Source organism: Acanthochromis polyacanthus, chromosome 24, assembly GCF_021347895.1.
Source record: "Acanthochromis polyacanthus isolate Apoly-LR-REF ecotype Palm Island chromosome 24, KAUST_Apoly_ChrSc, whole genome shotgun sequence".
NCBI lineage: Eukaryota > Metazoa > Chordata > Actinopteri > Pomacentridae > Acanthochromis > Acanthochromis polyacanthus.
In genome coordinates this window covers 1,377,324-1,400,568 of record NC_067136.1, presented here as the reverse complement: position 1 = coordinate 1,400,568, position 23,245 = coordinate 1,377,324, and the positions used below count along the sequence as shown (strand labels likewise).

Below are 23,245 nucleotides of genomic sequence, written 5' to 3'. Positions count from 1 at the left end.
CTGTTAAAGGAATGGTACTGTACTATATGTGTACTATTTTATATATTTGTACTATACTATATATATGTACTATACTATATGTGTACTATACTATATGTGTACTATACTATACTATATATGTACTTTACCATATGTGTACTATACTATATGTGTACTGTATTTCTGTACAAGGTTGGATTGGGGCAAAATCATCATCAGCTGACTGAATCAAGCACTAATTTTTCAATACATGGGAACAAACTGACAGAAAGGTCGTATTTTCAGAACAAAAATTCAAAAACATCTGTAGAGACCGGTATAAACTTATTGACAAGTTGGAAATAAAACTGCAATCCAGTAGAGCAGAGGTGTGAAACTAAAATCAAAGAGGTCCAGTCAGAGAAAATGTATTAAAGCATAACGTCTAACTGAATTAATGTGATTTATGTTGATGTAACCTGGTAGATTTATTAGTGTCTGTCTATAATCAATAACTGACCGTCACATCAAATACATTCACTAAAAACATTTTGACAACTTTTATTAATAAATAACTTTTGACATAATCAGAAAATAAAGTGAAAACTAATGACTGAACAGCCTGAACCAACTTATATACAGTATAATATGTTACCCTGCAGTGTAAACAGTTGAACACTTTCACATTTTTTCTGTCTTCTATCTCTCCCCTTATATCTCTGCTGCTTCATGTTAGAACTGAGCTGCCAGGATTCTGAATCTGGTCTGAACGGTGTCAGAGTTTTTCTCAAACATCTGGAGCTCATTGGTGAGTCTGGAACCAGATTTAGTTTGGATTATATTCATAGTGGAGAAGCTTACAGCTGGATGTTTAGCTGAACATAGTCAACATGTTCAGGGCTACTTTCTCCTCTATTTGTCTTTCTATTTTCTCTGTCCTCCCCTCATCTGTTCCTCTCAACTGTTTTGTGAACTCAGCTGTGATGTTTAGCAGCTGGAATGCAGAGACTTCATTGGCTGAGCAGCGTCACATGGGATGTCTGAACTCGTACCTAACTGGTCTGTGTGTTTCCAGAGCTGATAAACTAATTCTGTAAACACTGGAAAAGCTGCTCTGGGTAAAATAGAAGCATCACATTCAAATTCCCCTCATCATTTATTGATTATAGATATCAGAGGTATCAGGTGTTTGAACATCAGTCAGATCAGCTGTTTTCTCCAAAGTCTCATCAGCAACATCTTTATAAACCACAAACATCTGATCTGAGACCAAGCAGCTTCATCAGAGACACAAACTGAACTCTCAACACAAACTCACCATAAACTTCCAGATTGATGATGAGTTCAGCCTTTCCACTCTGGTCAACAAGACACTTGTATGTTCCAGTGTCCTCCATCTTCACATTCTTCAGAATCAGAGAAAAGTCTCCATCCTTCATCTCTTTGTCCTGCAGATCCACACGGTTCTGATAAGATGGATGCTGGCTGTCTGGATCAAAGTGTCCGTCTCGGTAGACAAGAACATAATCTGGATCCTGATCAGGTCTGATCCACGCTACAGCTGTGATGTTGTTGATGTTGGGAACTTTACATGGTAGAATGACATCCTGTCCATGTTTAGCTGTGATGATTTCCTGTATAAAGGGCGGTATAAACCACTTTCAGATGTGATTACCACAGCGGGTTTCGCTCGTGGTGAGCGGCACGAAAAACATGACGACATCGTGTTGGTGCGCACGAAACCGAAACAAAAACTGATGTGACAGTTTCACGAATCCCCGTGAGACCGTGTTGGGACACACAGTATGTCCACCTTCCTCCTCTGCATCATGTCAACCAGCTCTCTACCTTTTCCTGTCATAGTTCCAACATTCAAAGTCCCTACTCTCAGTCCTAGACTCTTGGTGTTCCTCTTCTCTCTCTTCCTACGAACACACCTTCCTCCCCTCCTTCTTCGACCAACAGTCGTCCATTTTCCACCGGCACCCTGTAGGTCGACAGCACCGATGGCGGTCGTTGTTAACCCGGGCCTCGACTGATCCGGTATGGAAGTCATACATTTGATTCGCATGTTTGATTTGGCCAAAATTTTACGTCGGATGCCCTTCCTGCCACAACCCTCTGTATTTATCCGGGCTTGGGACCGGCACAATAAGACACTGGCTTGTGTCCCCTTGTGGCTACATTGGCTGTACACAGAGATAAAAAACAATAAAAACATCAGAAATCCACAGACACACACAAACATGCTGAAACAATAAAAGGACATCAGCAAAACAAACAATTTCAGACTCAAATGTCGCAGTAAACCAGTGGGTCTTCGGTTTAGTTCTAAATCCATCAATGGAGGATGTCTGCCTGATTTCAGCACATAGACTGTCCACAATGTCAGAACACAGAGAGTAGAAGCCCGTTCCCCAACCGTCTTTTTATGGACCTTTGGGACACTCAGAAGCTCAGTCCACTGGGAACGCAGAGCATCAGTGGGGTCATACGGGTTCACCAGATTGGACAGGTACGTTGGGGCAATTCCATTTACAGTTTTATATGTTAGCAGCAGCACCTTAAAGTCTGCTCTAACCTGAACAGGAAGCCGGTGCAGAGAGGCCAGCACTGGAATAAAATACAATGAACCACCGGATCAAAAGCAGAACTGAGATCCAGCAGCAACAGAACAGATGAAGCCTCTGAGTCAACAGCTAACAGCAAATCATTCACCACTTCAGTCAGCGCTGTTTCTGTGGAGCTATTCACCCTAAAAGCTGACTGAAGAGGCTCAAAAAGATTATTTAATGACCGATATTTCAAAACCTGATTTGAGGCCACTTTCTCAAAGACTTCTGACCAGAAGGAAAGGTTTGAGATAAGCCTGTAGTTAGTTAGGGAGTCAGCATAAAAGTCAGGTTTCTTCAACACGGGTTTAACAATGACAGGTTAGAAACAAGCTGGAAAAACTCCAGTGGAAACTTAAAGCGATGAATTCAAGATAAACAAGACCAGGGCCGGCCCTAGGACTTTGGTGGCCCTAAGCAAGATTTCTTTTGTGGCCCCAAAACATGCACAGGGCAACTACCAAATCACGTGCACAGCTTGTAATTGGGTTAAAACACACATGCACATGATTAACAGCAAATATTTATTTTTTAAAAAATGTATCCTTAAAACGATAGAGACAATTACCAAAAAGTGTTCAAAATAATAGAAAAAAATAAGTTAACATTTAAACTGTAAAAGCGAATCACACACTTATTGTGGTGTGGCCCCCTCTAGTGGATGTGGCTATAAACAACGGCATAGAGTGTTTATGCCAGCGGCCGGCCCTGAACAAGACATAAGGGCCTAATATGGACCAAAGCTGTTTAATAACCCACGCTGGGAGAGGATCAAAAAGTTTGATCGCAAATCCCAAAAGCACCAACAACACACGATATAAACAACACTGCAGCAGCTATTGATTATTTTAGGAATCAGTATTCTATTGATCATTTTACTAATCAGTATTCTATTGATTATTTCACTAATCAGTATTCTATTGATTATATTACTAATCAGTATTCTATTGATTATTTCACTAATCAGTATTCTATTGATTATTTTACTAATCAGTATTCTATTGATTATTTCACTAATCAGTATTCTATTGATTATTTATACTAATCAGTGTTCTATTGATTATATTACTAATCAGTATTCTATTGATTATTTCACTAATCAGTATTCTATTGATTATTTAATAATCAGTATTCTATCCATTATTTTATTAATCAGTATTCTATCCATTATTGTGTCCACTAATCCAGTAATCAGATTCCATTCTTGGCGTTACAGAAACGAGGAAGTGAGCGACAGAAATGTAACAGACAGAACCGTCCTGGAGGAACATGGGTGGAGTGAATGAGAGTATTCTGCTAAAACTAAAGACATGGGAACCTACATGTGTCAGTCCCTCCAGGATGTCGTGGGCGTTTTTCATGATTGTTGCGGCTGAAAATGCCTGAATTCAGGGCAAGCAGCTTCATCAGAGACACAAACTGAACTCTCAACACAAACTCACCTGACAGATAAACTTTCAGGTAGATGTTGCTGAAGGGTTCAGTCTTTCCTTTCTGAGAAACACGACACACATATATTCCAAAGTCCTCCGTGTTCACATTCTTCAGAATCAGATAAAAGTCTCCGTCCTTCATCTCTTTGTCCTGCAGATCCACTCGGTTCTTATAATATGGATGCTGGCTGTCTGGATCAAAGCTTCCGTTCCGGTACAGGAGAATATATTCTGAATCCAGTCCAGGTCTACTCCACTCTGCAGCTGTGATCTTGTTGTCAGGAGCTTTACATGGTAGAATGACATCCTGTCCATGTTTAGCTGTGATGTTTGTCAGAGCTGAAGAAGAAAGCAGAGAGAAGTTAAAGTTGATCCAGATGAGAAGAGTTTAACCACTAAACTCCTCCATGAACTCTGAGCTGCTGCTTCTGTTCTTTTAGTCATCAGTGGATCCATCAGGTTGATGAAGAGGAATCAGGACTGACCACATCTGACATTTACATTCTATTTTAGACTGAACTTTATTTCATTGTCTTACATTGATGAGTTTTTCTCCAAAGTGTTTTTCTGCCTCAGGAACATGATCTAAGTGTTGTCATGTTGTTGTCTGACTTCAGTATAACGACAGTGAAGCTGCTACAACTAAAAGGATGGACTCTGATGACAGTTATAGTGTCAAGGAGGAAACCATTTCAACATCCAGGTTTTTTTCAGGACGACTTTTATGGATCCAGTTTAGTAACAGGTGAACAAACTGATATCTGTTGATGTTTTTCATCTATAATGGAGTTTTTACTGATTTTATTTACAGTGAAAATAGAAAATGAACATTTTGAGTCCAACATAAAACACAACATGTTGTAGAACACAGAGTCCAGCTGTAGTCTGTTCTGTTAGAGAGAACTTCATCAGAATACTAAGACTGTTCTCACTGTTTTGTTCTTTACATGTCAGATTTTTCTGTTCATTTTTTTTAGACTTTAGGTAAAGGTGTGAATTCTGGGGAAAGTTTAACCTCAAATCCCAAAGCCATCAATAATACACTGTATAAACCAGGAGTTCCAACCAGTCGACTACTAGGGCTGCAGGAAAAAATTTAAAAAATATATATATTTTTAGGTGTAACTGTATATTTTCATGGCTTAAAGTGTTTCAGCACCGTGAATTCCGACATTTGGCTCTAAAACAAAAAAGATAGGACTACGTTGCCAGTCGAGTTCGTCTACCAATGGAATGAGGGGAAGGGTTAGGGTTAGGGTTAGCTCTTACTCTCAACCAAACTAATATCACCAGCCAATGGAAGTAGAGGGGGCGGGGCTTAGAAAGTCATTAGATCCCACTGCAGGTGAGTCCATACGGCACTCAGAGAGCAAAGTATCACTCAGTCCTTGGATAATTATGATTGATAAGTTTGATTTGTAGTAGGACCACCATCATGTGATCATCAGCAGTCAGCTGATGTCGTTTTCACTGTTGTCATGGTTACAGTTAACCTGGCAATATCCAGATTAATAATTGTGTAGTACTTAATAGTACTCCACAATATCAATCTGGGACCGCTCCATGTAAATCCGTTCGGAGGAAAGAGGCACGGATTGGACAATGCAACAGTATGTCCCGCCTCTGACAGGTTTGTTTTTAGCCAATCGCAGGATCTTCACAACGAGCGGAGCCAATTGGTAGATTAAACTCTGACCAAAACCCGTAGGTAAAAAAGCACAAACATCTTTACCATCCAGAAATGCGCAAAGCGCCTCTCGTTGTTCTTCCTTCAAAGAAGCGATAGGAGATTCTGCTAAAACTGACTTAATAGCAGCATCTACACGATCGTTGTCCTCCGTTGCCGTGTTTGTTTTGATCTACTGGCGCTTGGTGTCGTCTTCACACCCGGATATCCTGCCCCACACACGAATACTGCTGCGTGATTGGCCCGTGCCAACTTGGCTCTGTACGAACAGTGAATGCGGGAGCGGAGCAAGACGGTTTCTTGAGAGATTTGTGAACTCACAAATATCGCAAGAAATCAACTTGCTGGCAAGGTTAGGTTACAGTGACGCTATCTCACAATGATAGAGAAATCTTTAACTAATCCGTGTATCCAGACTGTAAGCTGCATCACTGCTAAAATCTAATCACTTGGTCCTTGTTTCATTTCTGACCTTCACTGGAAATTTCATCCAAATCTGTTCTGCTTTTTTAAGTAAAGTTGTACTCAGACAAACAGACGGAAGGACAAACATACACCGATCGTCACATAACTCTGCCGTGTTCCTTGGCAGAAAGCCCTCTGATTGTTGGTTCAAAACAAAGAAGGAACCGGGTTCTTCTGAACCACATCAGGATTCAGACCTGTAGAGCTGCTGTCCTCTGAAACTCACAACTCATTTACCAGGACCAACATCCACCACCGAGGAACCAACACCAGACTGACCGGTTTGAGGTTTACAAACACGCGTGTGCTCGTTCATTACAGAACATGTTAATCTGTGCTGAAGATGAAAATACTTTGTCCAAACTGTGTCAGATCATCATGTTGGTTCCATAAATACACCTGGAATAGCAGCAGCATGAAGAAAAGTCTTTCTGAAAAAGCTCTAAAATGTGTTTTCATTGAACATGATGAATCCATTAGACAGAGCATGGACACTGTTCTGAATGTTCTTGTTGGTTTAGTTGATGATGATGTGACTAAAGGAACTCAACAATGTGTGTGTGTGTGTGTGTGTGTGTGTGTGTGTGTGTGTGTGTGTGTGTGTGTGTGTGTGTGTGTGTGTGTGTGTGTGTGTGTGTGTGTGTGTGTGTGTGTTCAGTAGTGTGGTGCGACGTCCAGTGATTGTGTGACAACAGGAAATGCTGCTGGTAGGTCAGTGTCTGCAGGCTTTAACTGATGTGTGTGTTGTGATGTTAACTCTGGACTGGTAGATCTTTGCTCAGAAAGGTTGGACACCTCTGCTAAAAACAAACACAGTTATACTACTAAAGTGTGTGTTTGGATGTTTTTGTTTACAGATGTAGAAATTCTAATGTTCTGCAGACCATAAGCTCCTCCTCCTGTCTCTCATAATCAGAGTTATTCATCACTAAAATAAACATCATGTCTTTCTGCTCCAGTTTGAATCATAGAAACTGAGTCACTAAAAGTTATTACTTCCTGAAAACATCTAATTATTACATTATTATACTGCTGCTAAATACATAATAAGAGCCTGTCCAGGTCCATCAGAGGGAGAATCAGTGAATATTAGAATAAATGATCATTATAACTCACCTGTACAGGAACAGACCAGTAAAGAGATCAGACAGAAGAACTCAGATGTTCCAGCAGACATTTTACCGTCTTCTTCCTCCTCTGATCCTCTGGTAGTTTGGTGGAAATAACCGACAAAAAAAAAACAAAGTGTAACCAGCAAACACAAGCTGATGTCGCTGACTGAGGATTAGTTTAGAAAATAATCCGTGAGGATCAGCTTCACAGAGAAACGAGAGAAAAACGGCGCTGAAAGTCGGTGAACTCCACCCAGATAACAGAGCTCTGAAGTCAGTCAGAGTTTCCAGTAAATTATGTGACCTCAGACTGCAGAGAGAGAACAGAAAACAGAGAAAACAGCAGAATGATGATGGTTTACTGACTGCTGCTTCTTCTTCTTCTTCTTGTTATTATTATTATTATTATTAGCATTCAGTTCTTAGTTTGGTATAAATATCAGCATAAACCAAAGGTGAAGCAGTAAACTCCAGTTCATGTCTGATCATCACTGAAACTGTTCAGAGAAATAGTTTCTGTGTTTCTGCCTGAAGGTGGAGCTTGTAGCTGCTGAAACATGAAACCTTCCTGAGGTCTGAAGATTCCTGTTTAGCAGCCAGACTGTTCATGATCTCTGCAGCAGCTCAGTGTGTGAACAAAGAATGTATTATATACACACACTGACACACACACACACACACACACACACACACACACACACACACACACACAGACACACACACAGACACACACACACAGACACACAGACACACACAGACACACACACACACACACAGACACACACACACACACACACACACACACACACACACACAGACACACACACACACACACACACACACACACACACACACACACACACACACACACACACACACACAGACACACACACACACACACACACACAGTCCCTCAGCATTAGAACTGTTCCAAAGCAAACAGCTCCCTCTGCTGGCCACAGAAACACACCTGTAGAACAGAGACAGGGAACAGGATACAGACTGGTTTCAGCTTGTTTTATCCTTTCCTCGTCCATGAGGACCGTGCAGCTCTGTGTGGAGAAATTACATCATTTTGGCAGCCACGCCCCCTCGAGCAGCTCGCGGAAAATTTCTGCACCTTCACATTTTTCTGACTATGTGAACGTAGATGCACAGAAAAAAATGGCAGAGGACCAGGACCGACTCGTAGCTGAAGTCCAAACAGACAGACATTTCTACGAGATCACCGTGACAACCGGGTTATGAACAATTCATGGTAGGGCTGCACAATTAATCGATTTTTGATCACGATCACGATTTTGGCTGCCGCGATCAAATTTAGATGATCGTCGGCGATTTTAAAAGTGAAAAAGCGGGCTCTGTTGCATGTCAAATCAAGCACTTTCTCAACCCAATAGTCAGCCAACGACCAGGGGGCGACCGAGGTTAGGGCCTCATCATTACGCTGCCGAAACAGCAAGCGAGCGAACTCTGCAGCAGCGGCAGCGTCAAATGATAAAACTGTGAGAGAATGCAATGTCGGGAGCAGCAGGCAGTGACAGTGCTGAGGCATCTGGAGGTGAGGAGCCGCTAGTGCCTCGTAAAGGACCAACATCTACTGTATGGAGGTTTTTTGGATTCAGGACAAGGGATGTTGACCAAAAGGACGTCATATGCAAAGAGCGCCACAGAGTTGTGTCTGCGCCACAGAGCAACACAACAAACTCATTCAACCACCTGAAAAAACACCACAAATCCAGATATGATGAATGCATGAAGGCAAAAGCTAACGAGCCTGGTCCACGAAATCCCCGTCCGTGTCCAGCGCCAATGCAGACAACCATAACAGCAAAACTGCACCGGGCGACACCGTATCCATCCACCGCTCAAAGACACGCTGAAATAACGGATGCAGTAACGTTTTATTTGGCCAAAGACGTGTGTCCGATAAATACTGTAAGCAACACAGGGTTCAAAAACATGGTCATGGTTCTTTTGAAAATTTGAACCAAGAGTTCTACCTCCCACAAAAGTCTTTCTGGCGATATCTGCAACTGAGACATTTATTAAGTTCAGAGATGGATCTCTCAAGCACAGTCTTTAAATCTACTTTGCTCAAAGATATCCTTAAAATATCACAATCAAATCGTGCTGTGTCTAAGTATTACTCCAAACTTATACAGCAAAATTGTAATTTACCACTTGTGTTAAAACGTATCTGAGGCTGTCATTCACTGAGTCAGAAAGAGTCAGAAATATGCCAGAATTTTAAAACTCTATCAAGGGATTTAAGGATAAGATTAATACAGTTTAAAACTGTTAATCGTTACTGCTGGACACCAACAAAATTACATAAGCTAGGCCTAAAGAAAACACCAAAGTGTTGGAAATGTCACAAAGACAATGGAACCCTGCTTCACGCTCTGTGGTAGTGTCCCAAAACTTTGGAGTATTGGAGTAAAATACATAACTGTATTAGGGAAATTACAGGTGACGATTTTGAGTTCTCTCCCAGATTATATGTGCTCAGAGATCCAGCAGTTGTAGGTGGATGTCAAAACGCCTCATTCATACAAACAGCAATAATGATAGGCAGACAGACTCTACTGAGAGAATGGAAGAACTCTAGAATTCCACCCTGGAATGACTGGTTCTGTGAGCTAGGACGAGTGGCATCCTGTGAACAGCTGTTTTATAGGATGAACAATAGATGGGAAAAAATATTATGATTATATTAGGCATTAGGTAATACATTAATGGATATGTGGCACTGCTTTAAATGTGATAATGGTTTTTTGGTTTGTTGTGTTTTTTTTAGTTTGTTTGTTCTTTTGTGTTTTTGTTCTGGTTGTTGTTGTTGCTTGGTTTATTATTTTATGAGTGTGTGTACTGGGTGTTGTACCGTACTTAAATGGACGACGTGTATGATCTGTATGTAGACGGGGATGCAATATTCAACATTGTGGACTGTGTGGACTTGAAAAGTCTGGCAATTTATATATATTATATGAATGTGTAGACTTGAGAGTTTCCTTTGTTAAACATGCTGTAAACTATGCACACTCAAAGAAAATAAAATAAAATAAAGTCGTAAAAAAAAACCATGGTCAAAATACTGGACAAGAAATATGCTTTACAAACGAACTGGATAAACATACATCTGTGCATCTTAACTCACCAAAGCTGTACTGTGTGTGTGTTTGTATGAGATTTTTATTATTTATGTACAGTTTTGACCTTTTATTTCATGTGATATACTGGGACAAACTTACATCTGAAAATAAAAGAGCAAGTGAATGAAAGGTTTTGTTCTGTTTTAATTATGAATCTCATGTTCTTTTATAGAGAACACAATGAAAGATCCACACAGGGACGTGCACATGATTTCAGAGGGGCAGGGGCTGAAAGTCAGAAAAGGGAACAATGTGTGCAATTTTTTTTCTTTGGTCCTTAATGAAATGAATTTATAATTTATCATGAAAATGTAATCTTACAAATTATAATATAATACAATGTATAACATTAAATTCTAACATTATAAATTAGAATTTGGAAAATGATGTTACATTCTATAATTAAGTACTGATACTAAAGAAGACTAACTCAGCCCTATGTGAAAGTGGAATGCAATTGCCATTTCTTTTGTGTCAACGAATTATGATCACCATTAGTTTACTCACATTATAGGCTTAAGAGATGTGCAAAGCAACAACACACTGGTTGATTATTAGGCTGTTTATTGAAGATGAACTCTTTAATAAGAACTGAATATGTTTTAAAGCACATGTAGGGCTTCATCTCCATGGTAACTCAGACATCAACAACCTGGATGTTCAACAACTTTATCAGAGTCATGAAGGAGGAAGTTTGAAGTGATCACACCATGTGACCCACAAGTGATGCTCGATGGCCCAGAGGTCATCAGCCAATCCCTGCTCAGCGTGAAGGGGAGGTGCTGTTGCCATGGAGACTGTCAGATGAGGTTATAACAGATGTTGATAAAGAAGAGAAATTGACGATAACAGATAGATAGATACATAGACAGATAGATAGACAGACAGATAGATAGACAGACAGACAGACAGGCAGACAGGCAGACAGGCACACAGACAGACAGATAGATAGACAGACAGACAGACAGACAGACAGATACATAGATAGATAGACAGATAGACACATAGACAGATAGACAGATAGATAGATAGATAGATAGATAGATAGATAGATAGATAGATAGATAGAATCGTAGTTTCTCTGATGTCCATGAAGTGCAGATGTTGAAAGGAAATGTTCAGTGACACTGACTTGCTTAATAATAAGTTTATATTATTATTATTATTATTATTATTATTATTATTCATTTCCTTATAAACCATCGAGTCGGGCAGTGACCACGTGAACAATCAAAACAAACGACGTCATCAGCGTGCCTCTGATGACGTTTGTTTCTGACAAGAACTACTGCAGCTTCAGACGGACCGTCCCGAGTTAAAAGACTGAAATGTCGCCGAAGGAAACGGTAGAGCTGCTCGGTCTCCTTATAGTATTTACCTTTACTCATTCATCTAACGGTGAGTTATTTACTGAGACATCTAACTGTTATTGAAGGAATCAGCTGATTTACTTCGGTACTTTCCAGCTAAAGTTAGCCGCTACTTTGTTACTGAGTTAGCGACAGTCCATACGGTTGTTCTCTGTGTTTGAACGCCACATGCTGACACAATGACACAGATTTAAACATCTGCTGAGAACAGCCAACTACAATAAGCGGCTACGGCGCTAGCTAACAGCTAACAGCTAACAGCTGTTTTTCCGGAGCTCTGAACTACGAAGCAGCTTCAACACATCCAGATGTTCTCTGTCAGCAGCTCAACAGAAACTAAACCTCTAGTCAGAGACACCAGAAGCTGTTTATTTGCTTTATCTGTTAACTCAGACTTCCTGCTTCAGATTAAAACAGACATTTAACCAGTCACGTGACTATTCTGCAGTAAACAGGATGTTTGAAAGGAGAACGAATCACGTGTTCATGTGTCGATTTTACTGATCAGTATAGCTGATTATTGATAACTGACAGCTGCACATTAGAAACTTTAGCTTCATATATTTAAACATGATGTGTTGAAATGTGTTTAGGTCTGACTCTGTCTCATGAAGCAGGAAATCACTTTTATGACCAAATCAAAGATAAGTTAATGTTACTGATCAAATAAATACTAATAGATGATCAGTGATCTATCAGCTGCAGTACCAGAAGAGTAAAGGATCAAACATATTTATGGGATGTCTGCATTAGAAGCTGAGTACATGTAGGTTTCCATGGTAACAGGATGCATTCAGTGCATGACACTGTAACTTCTTCATTCAGTGGTTTTAATCACGTTCAGATCAGCAGGTTTACAGATAAAACATTTTCCCTCAGAGAGAATCTAAATCTCAGAGGGAGCTGATTTAAATCTGAAACTCTGAACAGAACCTGATCCTGACCTGGTTAGCTCCTCAGCATCGGTTACCATGGAGATCTAGCTCCACAGCATCAGTTACCATGGAGCTCTAGCTCCTCAGCATCGGTTACCATGGAGATCTAGCTCTACAACATCTGTTACCTGGAGATCTAGCTCCTCAACACCTGTTACCATGGAGATCTAGCTCCACAGCATCGGTTACCATGGAAATCTAGCTCTACAACATCTGTTACCATGGAGATCTAGCTCTACAACACCTGTTACCATGGAGATCTAGCTCTACAACATCTGTTACCTGGAGATCTAGCTCTACAACATCTGTTACCTGGAGATCTAGCTCCACAGCATCGGTTACCATGGAGATCTAGCTCTACAACATCTGTTACCATGGAGATCTAGCTCTACAACACCTGTTACCATGGAGATCTAGCTCTACAACATCTGTTACCCAGAGATCTAGCTCCTCAACACCTGTTACCATGGAGATCTAGCTCCACAGCATCGGTTACCATGGAGATCTAACTCCTCAACATCTGTTACCATGGAGATCTGGCTCCTCAACATCAATTACCAGAGACAACAATGATGAATGTGTTTTTATTGGTCAGAACAGTTTCTATTCATTTAGTTTTATTGATTAATCCATTAAACTGTAAATTCTGTCTGTTCTCTGTTGTTTCGTCTTCAGCTCAGACAAACATCCCAGCTGATCTTGGACAGGATGTCATCCTACCATGTACAGTTCCCAACAACAAGATCACAGCTGTAGAGTGGAGAAGACCTGATCAGGATCCAGAATATGTTCTGTTCTACAGAGATGGACACTTAGATCCAGACAACCAGCATCCATCTTATCAGAACCGGGTGGATCTGCAGGACAAAGAGATGAAGGATGGAAACGTTTCTCTGATTCTGAAGAATGTGACGATGGAGGACAATGGAACATTCGAGTGTTGGGTTCATCAGGGACGAAAGAAAGAACTCATCAGCACCATCAACCTGGAAGTTGTTGAACCAGGTGAGATTGTGTTGAGAGTTCAGTTTATGTCTCAGATCAGATGTTTGTGGTTTATAAAGATGTTGCTGATGAGACTTTGGAGAAAACAGCTGATATCTCTGATACCTCTGATGTCTGCAGGAGACCAGGATGGAGATACTGGAGATGGAGGAAACAAGGATGGAGTCCTGGTTGTCTTCAGTCCTCCGCTGGTCACAGCTGTGATGTTTATGTTGGTGATTGGTCATGTTGGTTCTGTGATCTACCATGAACGTCGTCCTCATCGTTGAGAAGCAGAGAATCTACCGACTGAACGGTTTGAAGATGAGGTGGATTCAGTTTCTGAGACGTGAAACACCAGGAAGCAGCTTCAACACATCCAGACTTTCTCTGTTAGCAGAAACTAAACCTCCAGTCAGAGACACCAGAAGCTGTTTATCTGCTTTATCTTTCTCTGTTACACTGTGCAGTATTACCATGCTGTACATTCTACTGGTCAGTCTGCTGTTTTACTGCTGCTTTGAATATGCTTGCAGTTTTTAAATGTTTTAATTTATTTTAATTTATTGCTAACAGTAGATCGCCATGCTGTGTCATGGTAGAACTCAAGTGAACAGGTGTGAACTGAACGCCTGATATAAGGAGTAAAGATTTGGCTGCCTCAAAAGAGAGGACTCTGTTTACATTGAAACAGACATTTAATGAGTCATGTGACTCTTCTGCAGTAAACAGACCAATCACTTTCCTCCTGCTGCAGTCATCAGTAGTTTTAATGGAGACTCCAGTGTGTGACGCTGTAACGGCTTCATCCAGTGGTTTTAGATCAGCAGGTTCACAGATAAAACCTCTCTGAACAGAACCTGGACCACATGTTAGCTCCAGAGCATCAGTTACCATGGAGATCTAGCCACGTAGCATCAGTTACTAACATTATATAACTCTATCCATCTATGTCTTATAGATGATCTACTACATCAGTACTCCAGGTAGTCCTACTACCAACCTTCCTAACACACTGTTTTTATGAGATTAATTGTCAACAATGTTAATAATAAAAACAATCCTGTCTGAAATAACCGTCAGAGTCTGAAGGAGTCTGTCCACCTCCATCATCCAGAGTCACAGCCGATCGTCACAAACAGCCCAGAAATTCAGGACTTCTACAGTTTGCACGTCCAGGTAACAACTGTGGGGTTTCCCTGGACCAGTTCAATAACAATCAGCAGATTGGATTTAATCAGTTGGTCTGAATGTGATTAATGTGATATCAGAGCACAATTTAATGAATTATGAGACCATTTAAATAAATAACGCTTGAAAATAATAGTCACATCATGTTTATTTATACTTAGCTTAAACTATTTAGACTCAGAATCTGCCTGAAATTACTCAACATTTGTCCAAAATTCTTTCTTGAAAACGACTAGAATTCGTTTAAAATGAACTGGAAATACTCCAAACTGACTAAAAGTAGTTAAAAATGACTAAACTAGTCCAAAACAGTTCAGAAATTGTCCAAAATTTGTTCAAATTAACTCAAAAACTGTTTAAAAAAAAAGTAACTGAATTGATGTCCAAATGAGTCTAAAATAACTTGAAGAGCAGATCAGTGTTAGAATAAAACTCCAGTTAAAGATGTTTGTTCAAAGGCAGCAGAGGAAAACAGCTGAGCAGCCAGCAGGTGGCAGCACCTCAGTTAAACACAGGCGTAAACTAACTGTGACGTCACCCGTTGGTTTCATCCATCCATCCATCCATCCTCTATACACCGCTTTATCCTCATTAGAGTCGCTGGGGGTGCTGGAGTCTATCCCAGCTGACTCGGGCGAAGGCAGGGGACACCCTGGACAGGTCACCAGTCTGTCACAGGGCTACATATACAGACACACAATCACACTCACATTCACACCTACGGACAATTTAGAGTAACCAATTAACCACAGCATGTTTTTGGACTGTGGGAGGAAGCCGGAGTACCCGGAGAAAACCCACACATGCTCAGGGAGAACATGCAAACTCCATGCAGAAAGATCCCACCCCGGGATTTGAACTGGGGATCTTCTTGCTGCAAGGCGAAAGTGCTGACCACTACTCCACTGAGCAGCCCCCGTTGGTTTCAACGCCAAGAAAATGAAGCCCGGATTTTGCTCCTTCCTGGTCGCCGTTTTGGATTTTTTAGAGCCAGTGACGTAAAAAGCGTCATCAAACAGACTGGACCGGAGAGCAACTAGGGGCAGGATTGGCTGAGGACTCTCTTATCCCGCCCACATTTTACCGCAGAGGCTTCTGTTGCTGTCTATCAAGTATAGCCACGCCCCCTGGCTCTGCCAACTTTAATGATTTATTTAAAATTCAGTATTGATTTATTTTAAGATCGACCACCTGATCTCTCATTTTGACCATGAAAACTAACGGGAAAAAATCCTGAGCTGTACAACATCAGTCTATCAAATTTTATTTTTTCCAAAAATGAATTGGGGTCTATGGAGAAAAAGCTTTTTGGAGCCAACCCTAGCGGACGGCGTGATATTGCAAGTTTTTGACACTTCTGGGTGGGCTTCATTTTTGGAGCCAGATGCTACGTCCACTATATATACAGTCTATGGTTAAACATGTTGGTCATCAGTTTTAGCAGAACCAGAGCTGCTGTTTCTCTTCACCATGACTTCCAGCTGAACGCTGCTTTTAGTTGGATTTTACTTTTTTTTCAAAACTCTCTGCTGTAACTGCTGTGGTTTGTGTGGTGTAAAGGGAGAAAATCCTGAAAATGATTATTTGATGGTTCTAATCAGAACTGACTGGAACTCAGTGAAAGTAGAAAATGATGTTGACAGAGATCATTTGTAGGGCAGATTTTTTAATGTCTATTTTTCTTCAAGAACTCAAGTAATTTTTTCACTCTGTATAAAAACGACTGCCAGTTGAATCACCTCTCAAATAATTTAAAGAGTGGAACAGAATGATCTCCACTTTTATCTGGGGAAAGCAGAAACTGAGAATCAGATTTCAGACACTACAGCTACCTGAAGATAAAGGAGGCATGGCTTTACCATGCTTGAAGATTACTATAAGGCTGCTCAGTTATACTCCCTGATCTGTTGGTGAGATTCTAAATATGATACAAAATGTAAAAACTTAGAGTTAAATTATACAGCTATACCTCTGCAATCATTGCTGGGAGAGGAGAAAAATATTATAAAAAAAACTACTTAGATAAAGTACCTACCTGGATCACAGTCCCTCTGAAGATCTGGCATAAAGAATTCAAAGATTTTAAATTTGAAAGAAATGCCAGAATTTTACGATGGGTGACATCTGATGCAGACTTTAAACCTTCTCAGATGATAGATTCAAACACTGGATTAACATGGGTAGTGCTTCCAATGGCGATTTTAGGGGGTGGCCTGGGGTGGCCGGGGCCACCCCTGAAATCTCATTGGCCACCCCTGCGGCCACCCCAGATCTGATAGGTAGTTGGTCAAGTTCGTCAACACGAGAAACAAGAGAAATTCTGTCAATCAATGATGACAGCCGATCAACTGATTTAGAGCCAGTTTTACATTTTGAACTATCACAGTAATGGTTTTACCGAGGCTGTGACAGCTGATCTCTGTTCAGCGTACGTCTGGCCAATGACCATACAGGTGGAGAGTCGGATGGCCTACGCACATTGCGTCTTAGGTTGCACCTGCTGCAGCTGCTGGACTGTGAGGATAGTGAAAGGAGCTTCACATGCTGGATAAGGAAACCGGTGAAATCTGTCAGAGGTATGGTAATGCAATGTTTGTTTATATAGTAGTTCCCTCTGAATGTGTAGAAAAACTTCATCTAGCACTAAGTATCAGCTAAAAGAGTAAGACGAACTACACTGCAGTGGCTGCACTAGCTAGATTAAGTTTAGCAGCCTCACACCAAGTTAAGAATTGGATGTTAGTTTTCTTTTTTTTTCCTGATAGCGCCAGTGTCTCCCCGCAGAGGAGATTATAAACAGAAACGGACATGTGGTGTTAAACGTACGTGCTATAATAACCTGCTTTAGATGCTTTTATTTTGCCGTGTCGGTGCCGCGATCAAGTAGACTACACGTAGCAGAGATTTATCTATTGTTTACCTGAGTACTCGTGGGTTCCAGAGCCCCATGAACACCTGTATTTTGCACACTGATTCAAGCCCAAATTTATTATGATCTTGCTTGACGTTTGCTATTACTTAAAAGTGATTTCACTGACTGACTGACTGACTGATTGACTGACTGATTGATTGATTGATTGATTGATTGAGTGATTGAATTACATTTCCCCAGGGATATTAGAATAGTTACAGGATGAAGAGAAGCAGAGATATTCAGTCCTTCTTCCTCAAAAAAAGAAAAGACTCAGAATCAGCCACAGCTTCCAGCATCAGTGAAACATCAGGTCAGCAGCCTAGGTACAGTAGTGATGAAGGGCAGTCAGCGCCCCCTACACAGGATGGTGGTAAGTCATGCTTGGATAGTTTGAATTTTCCATGTAGGCTCACATTCAAACTGTTTGCAGCTTGAATGTGTTTCCAGTTATACAATTACAAGTGTCTGAAACATCAGTAGTTCAAACAGTTGTAAAAGACAGAAGAACAATAATAAAATGTGCATAATACACACACACACACACACACACACACACACACACACACACACACACACACACATATGTATGTATGATTGTGTGGGTGTAAAATATATCTATATATAGAGCTATACATATATATATATATATATATATATATATAATTATAATTATATTTCTCAGATATCTGTGTATTCCCAGCTGACCAGCCACACCTAGAGGAGGATCCCGCAGGGTCTAGAACTCCACCTGCGGAGCATGGTACGTCAAGTTCTGTTGTGTCCACATTTGTCATTCATGAACATTTATCTGAAGTTGTCGTGTACTCTCATAGTTGATTTAATTTCAATTTTGACTAAAGTGTATGCTATTCATTTGCTAATACACAGCACACTTAAACAGGCAATTTATTGTTTAAATCTCAATACAAAACATTATGAAAATTAAATCCTGAAGAGTTTGGTTTAGAACCTGCTCTATGTGTAAAGTGCCTTGAGATGACTTTTGTTATGATTTGGCGCTATACAAATAAAGATTGATTGATTGATTGAAAAGACAAAAGGAAAATGTGTGACACTAACCTATCCACATACAGTCTATGGATGTGATGGTTATTGTTTTTACTGCTTCAGTCGATGGTGACACCGATGACAGAGAGGCTCCTCAGGCTCCTCATGCTCCTCATGCACAAATACATGCTGCCCCACCTGGACCTCACGGTATGTTCTGACATTTTTGCCTTTAAGTTTAAATCACTGCATGCTCGGCTAATCTTCCAGGTGCTGTCCCCTGTGGCTCGACGTGGTTGGCCTTGCTCCCCGGGTGGCGCTCGGTTTGGGCGGGCGCCGGGTCGCCGCGGCGCCGGGGGTCGTGGGGGGCTGGTGGCATCGTGCGGGGTGGCTGCTTCTGTGGGGGGGCATGGTGGGTGGTTCGGCTCGGTCGGGCGCCTAGTTTGGGCGTCCGCCGGGTAGCCATTTGCGACTAAAAACTTCGTGGGTGGCGGCCCAGCCAGACCGGGCACCAGACCCAGATGACCGCTGTCGTGTTTTCTTCATGGGGGTGGCCGCTTTGTGTGGTGTCCTGTCCTCTCCTTTCTTGTCGTCTCCTCCTCCCCCTCCTTCACCTATCTTCTGCCCTTCCCCTGGGGGGTGGGGCGGGGGGTGGGTGTGGGATGGGAGGGCGGGTGTGGCACGGGGTGGGGGGCCTTGGGGGGCTGGGGGGAAGGAGGGTAGGGGAGGGGGACCGGGTGCGGTGCGCGGGGGTGTTCTGGCCTAGCCCGCTCCAATTCAATGTTTGCCCTTCCGACACCGTGGACGGGCTTCGGGGATGGGGAGAGTGACCCTCCCCCTGCCGCGCCGTCTGCCCACTGGGGTGCCGGAGCTGGGGTGGGGGTGTATGGGGGGGCGCTGGACGCACGCGCACCTCCCTCCGCCTGGCTGGGTGGGGCCCCGTTGATCGCTCCTCTTAATTCACTTCACTAGCTTCGCACAATACACCTTGTAAATATACACATAGGGCACACAACACATCCCTGTGTTGTGTGTGTGTGTGTGTGTGGGGGGGGGAATTTACTATTCCTACTCCACAATTTCCCTCCAATTTTAATGCACCACACTACCTGGGGAGTGGGTGGTTATGGGGTGGGACGTCATTAGACGGGATAGTCCCCAGTGCAGTGTTGTACTGTGGCCCCCCGTCTATGCCCCCACCCTGACACTTCTTCCCCCAATTTTAACGCACCACATGGTGCACGCTCCGGGCTCCTGGGCTGGCTCTCCGCTCGGTAGCTCCTGCGGGGGGGCGGTGTGGACCTCCTTGGGCTGGAGGGGACAGCTCCCTCCTTTTGGTGGAGGTTTTCATGCATTCCAGACCCACCACACCGGCACCTACCAAAACTCAATAGAGTGTGTTCCTCCGGTCGCTGAGTCAGTGGAGGTTGCTGGGTTAGTGTCTGTGGATCTCACTCTGCTCTATCTATCCTTCTTGTGGTCTCCTGACATCTTCATGATTGAGCCTGTTGGGATTTTGTTGTATCTGGTGTTTGTGAAGGGTTTTAGATTTGTAAATGGTTTTAAGGTGTGAATTAAAGAGCACAAACAAATAAAATGCACCTTTTCTCTTAGAACACTGTCTATGCCTCACCTTTCTGTCTGTCCTGTGTTTGTTTTATGTTTCACTTGGGTGTGCACAGCCCTCAATGGCATAATGTAGAAAACAGCTTGAAATAAACATGATAGGTTAATTTGCCATGAGGGCCGGTGATGGTCACAGTCACAAAGAAGAAAAAAATGCACATGAAGCTTAAGCAATGACACCATGAGTGGTTGGTGTCATTTGTGAGCAGACGTGCAGACAAAAAAAAAAAAAGTATAAACTGTGTCGTCGGACTGATGCACGGAACGCCGTGGCTAGCTGTTAGCCTTACTAGCACAGCAAGGACTTCCTAGCTACATGTGTGAGCCGCCTTTTGTTATTCTCTTGAGCGACAAGAGGAGTCAAGTGCAGGAGGACGGACATTGACGAGGAGCTTTCTACCTGCTGTTGTATGCTGAGAGGAGCGGAGGACCGGAGTCTACCCCTGGAATCAGGCCTGAACTTTGCTTTTATTTATTTTGCCGGCTTTAGTTTACTTTGGGACTCATAAAGGGCCCATATGTATATGTGAATGTGACATATTGGTTGATTTTCATTTTATTTTATTATTTTTCCAAAAAATCAGTTCTATATAAATGTTTGCTATTTTAATTATTTGAGTATTGTGTATTTACTCAGAGTTTGACAAGGGGATGTGATATAACAGCTTGGTGATCAAGGACCCAGGGCCTTGCTCTTGTATAGTGAAAGGGAGCAAGCGCTACATACATACATATATATGTATATATGTAACCCATGTGAGATGTCTTCCTTTCTAAAATGACGATCAGGAGCTGGTCAGGCTGGTGGCAACAGCAGGTTTATTCCTTTTTCTGCGTTCATAACAAAGGACAATGGAGTTCAGTAAATCGTCATCTTGTGGGCGACAGCATGTGCTCTCTTCATCAATCCTCCGTTGCTCTGAGGATTACCCCTTCATATCTCTTTACACTCAGTTCAATACATAAATAAAGAAAGTGATCGTATAGTGGATTAAATTTAGGTAAGACAATAAAATAAACTCATGAAAACAGAAAGTGTCCTCTTGATTATTTGAGGGAAAATTACAAGAAATTATCATAATAATACTAATTTTCCTGGACTGTTACCCTTGTTTTTTTTTAAAAATATATTTCATAGATTCACAACAGCTAACACAGTACAAAATACAATTAATAAAAACCGGCGAATATAACTCATTGACATATTTCTAACATCCAGCAATAACAATAATAACTAACATCACATTATAGAGGGACACACTAACATACCTGCGTTCATAACAAAGGACAATGGAGTTCAGTAAATCGTCATCTTGTGGGCAACAGTATGTGCTCTGTCCAGAAAGACGGTATCGTGTTAGCGGTAGCTAGCTACGCAGTAGAATTTTTTTACAACGATAAAACACATCCAAACGCACAGTCAGCTTCAAAAACACATGGCGAAATGATTCTGGGACACACAAAAATAACCAATTAAAGCCAGCTACACTTCTACATAGTTATAAACGTAGTTAGCATTGTTTTGCCCACAGACATTTACAGACATGTTACCTCTTCATCAATCCTCCGTTGCTCTGAGGATTACCCATAATCCTTTGCTACTATTACACATGCAGGGAATTCTTTCTGACAGCAGGCGGCGTAGTTTTCTCATTTAGCTGGATTTAACCTGAACTTTTTAACTATGTTATATATATATATATATATATATATATATATATATATATATACACCATTTATTAGAAATTCAAGAAACTAAATGGATTGAAATATCCTAAAAAGTAATTCATGCGCTGTCTGCAATCTACATTCTGAATGTGGCTGTCAATGTAATAGACTAGACATTAGACTAAATTTGTTTTTCATATTTTATTTACCATGCACTTTTCCAGGAGCAGGGCCCAAGTGATGGTAGGACTGCAGACAGAGCAGAGGATGATGCACCCAGCACATCCAAGAGAAAGAAGACTTTGGGGAGCTTCTGAAAGTGTTGACAGGCTTGTGTTTCTGGCTAAAAATCTGGAGGCAGTGGCAGTATGTTCCAGTTGTGCCTTTCCTGCATAGGCTTCATTTTCTGTTTGTTGCACTTTATAATTGCATTTCACAATAGCATATTTATTTTTTCCCTTTCAAAGTTTCAATTTGAAGACTTATTTGTTTAAAAAAAGTGCAATAAAAAGGTATGTTTTACCTAACATAATGAATAATCGTGATTAATAATCGTGATTACAATATTGACAAAAATAATCGTGATTATTATTTTGGCCATAATCGTGCAGCCCTAATTCATGATGTGAAATTAAAACTAATTGCTGAAACGCAACTATTTGTTAAAATGTCATGTTTTTAGTGGTGTAAACTTCTTCCACTCTAGTTTAGCACCAGAGTAGACTTGGTAGACTTGTGTTTGGAAACGCTGCCCCCTGCAGTTTGGACGCAGACACCGCATGAAGTATAAAGTCACACACATTCTGTCGAGCAGATTTCCATATGTCTTTTTATCCATGCGATTCGTTCATGTATAAAGCATAACCCAGCCTTTGTAGTTAGTCCTCTGTGTTCTGATCAACCAAGAAATGATGCCAATTAAACAGCAAATTTGTTTGTTCATGAACAAAACAGTGGTTTGTTAAACTCAGAGTAAAGTTTCTACCTGATGTTCCATCTGTGAAGAACCTGAGAAATGTCTGCTGGCAGGAAAGGGACTTTAAATGTAAGATCCAGGAGAGAAATAATAGAATTAATGATTTGAAGTGAACAGTGGTTATGTCAACATTTTGTTGTCTATTAGAAAA

At 41.3% G+C, this 23,245-nt stretch overlaps 2 protein-coding genes across 3 annotated transcripts in view; one reads left to right on the top strand and one right to left on the bottom strand.

The window, feature by feature from the left end:
- The window catches only part of LOC127532611 (Fc receptor-like B), a 70,255-nt gene that overhangs the window by 43,732 nt on the left and 3,278 nt on the right, over window positions 1-23,245 (bottom strand). The window lies entirely within an intron of this gene.
- Window positions 11,671-23,245, top strand: part of LOC127532621 (ICOS ligand-like) — a 118,231-nt gene continuing 106,656 nt past the window's right edge. Inside the window, exons 1-3 of one of the 2 annotated variants that reach the window (XM_051944599.1) lie at window positions 11,671-11,820; window positions 13,403-13,732; window positions 13,853-14,040. In XM_051944599.1, coding sequence (XP_051800559.1) covers window positions 11,751-11,820; window positions 13,403-13,732; window positions 13,853-14,001 — 549 coding nt within the window. In that variant the 5' untranslated portion in view covers window positions 11,671-11,750 and the 3' untranslated portion in view covers window positions 14,002-14,040. Of the gene's footprint in view, window positions 11,821-13,402; window positions 13,733-13,852; window positions 14,789-23,245 lie in introns of those variants that run through there. The other variant, XM_051944598.1, reaches the window with a different exon arrangement.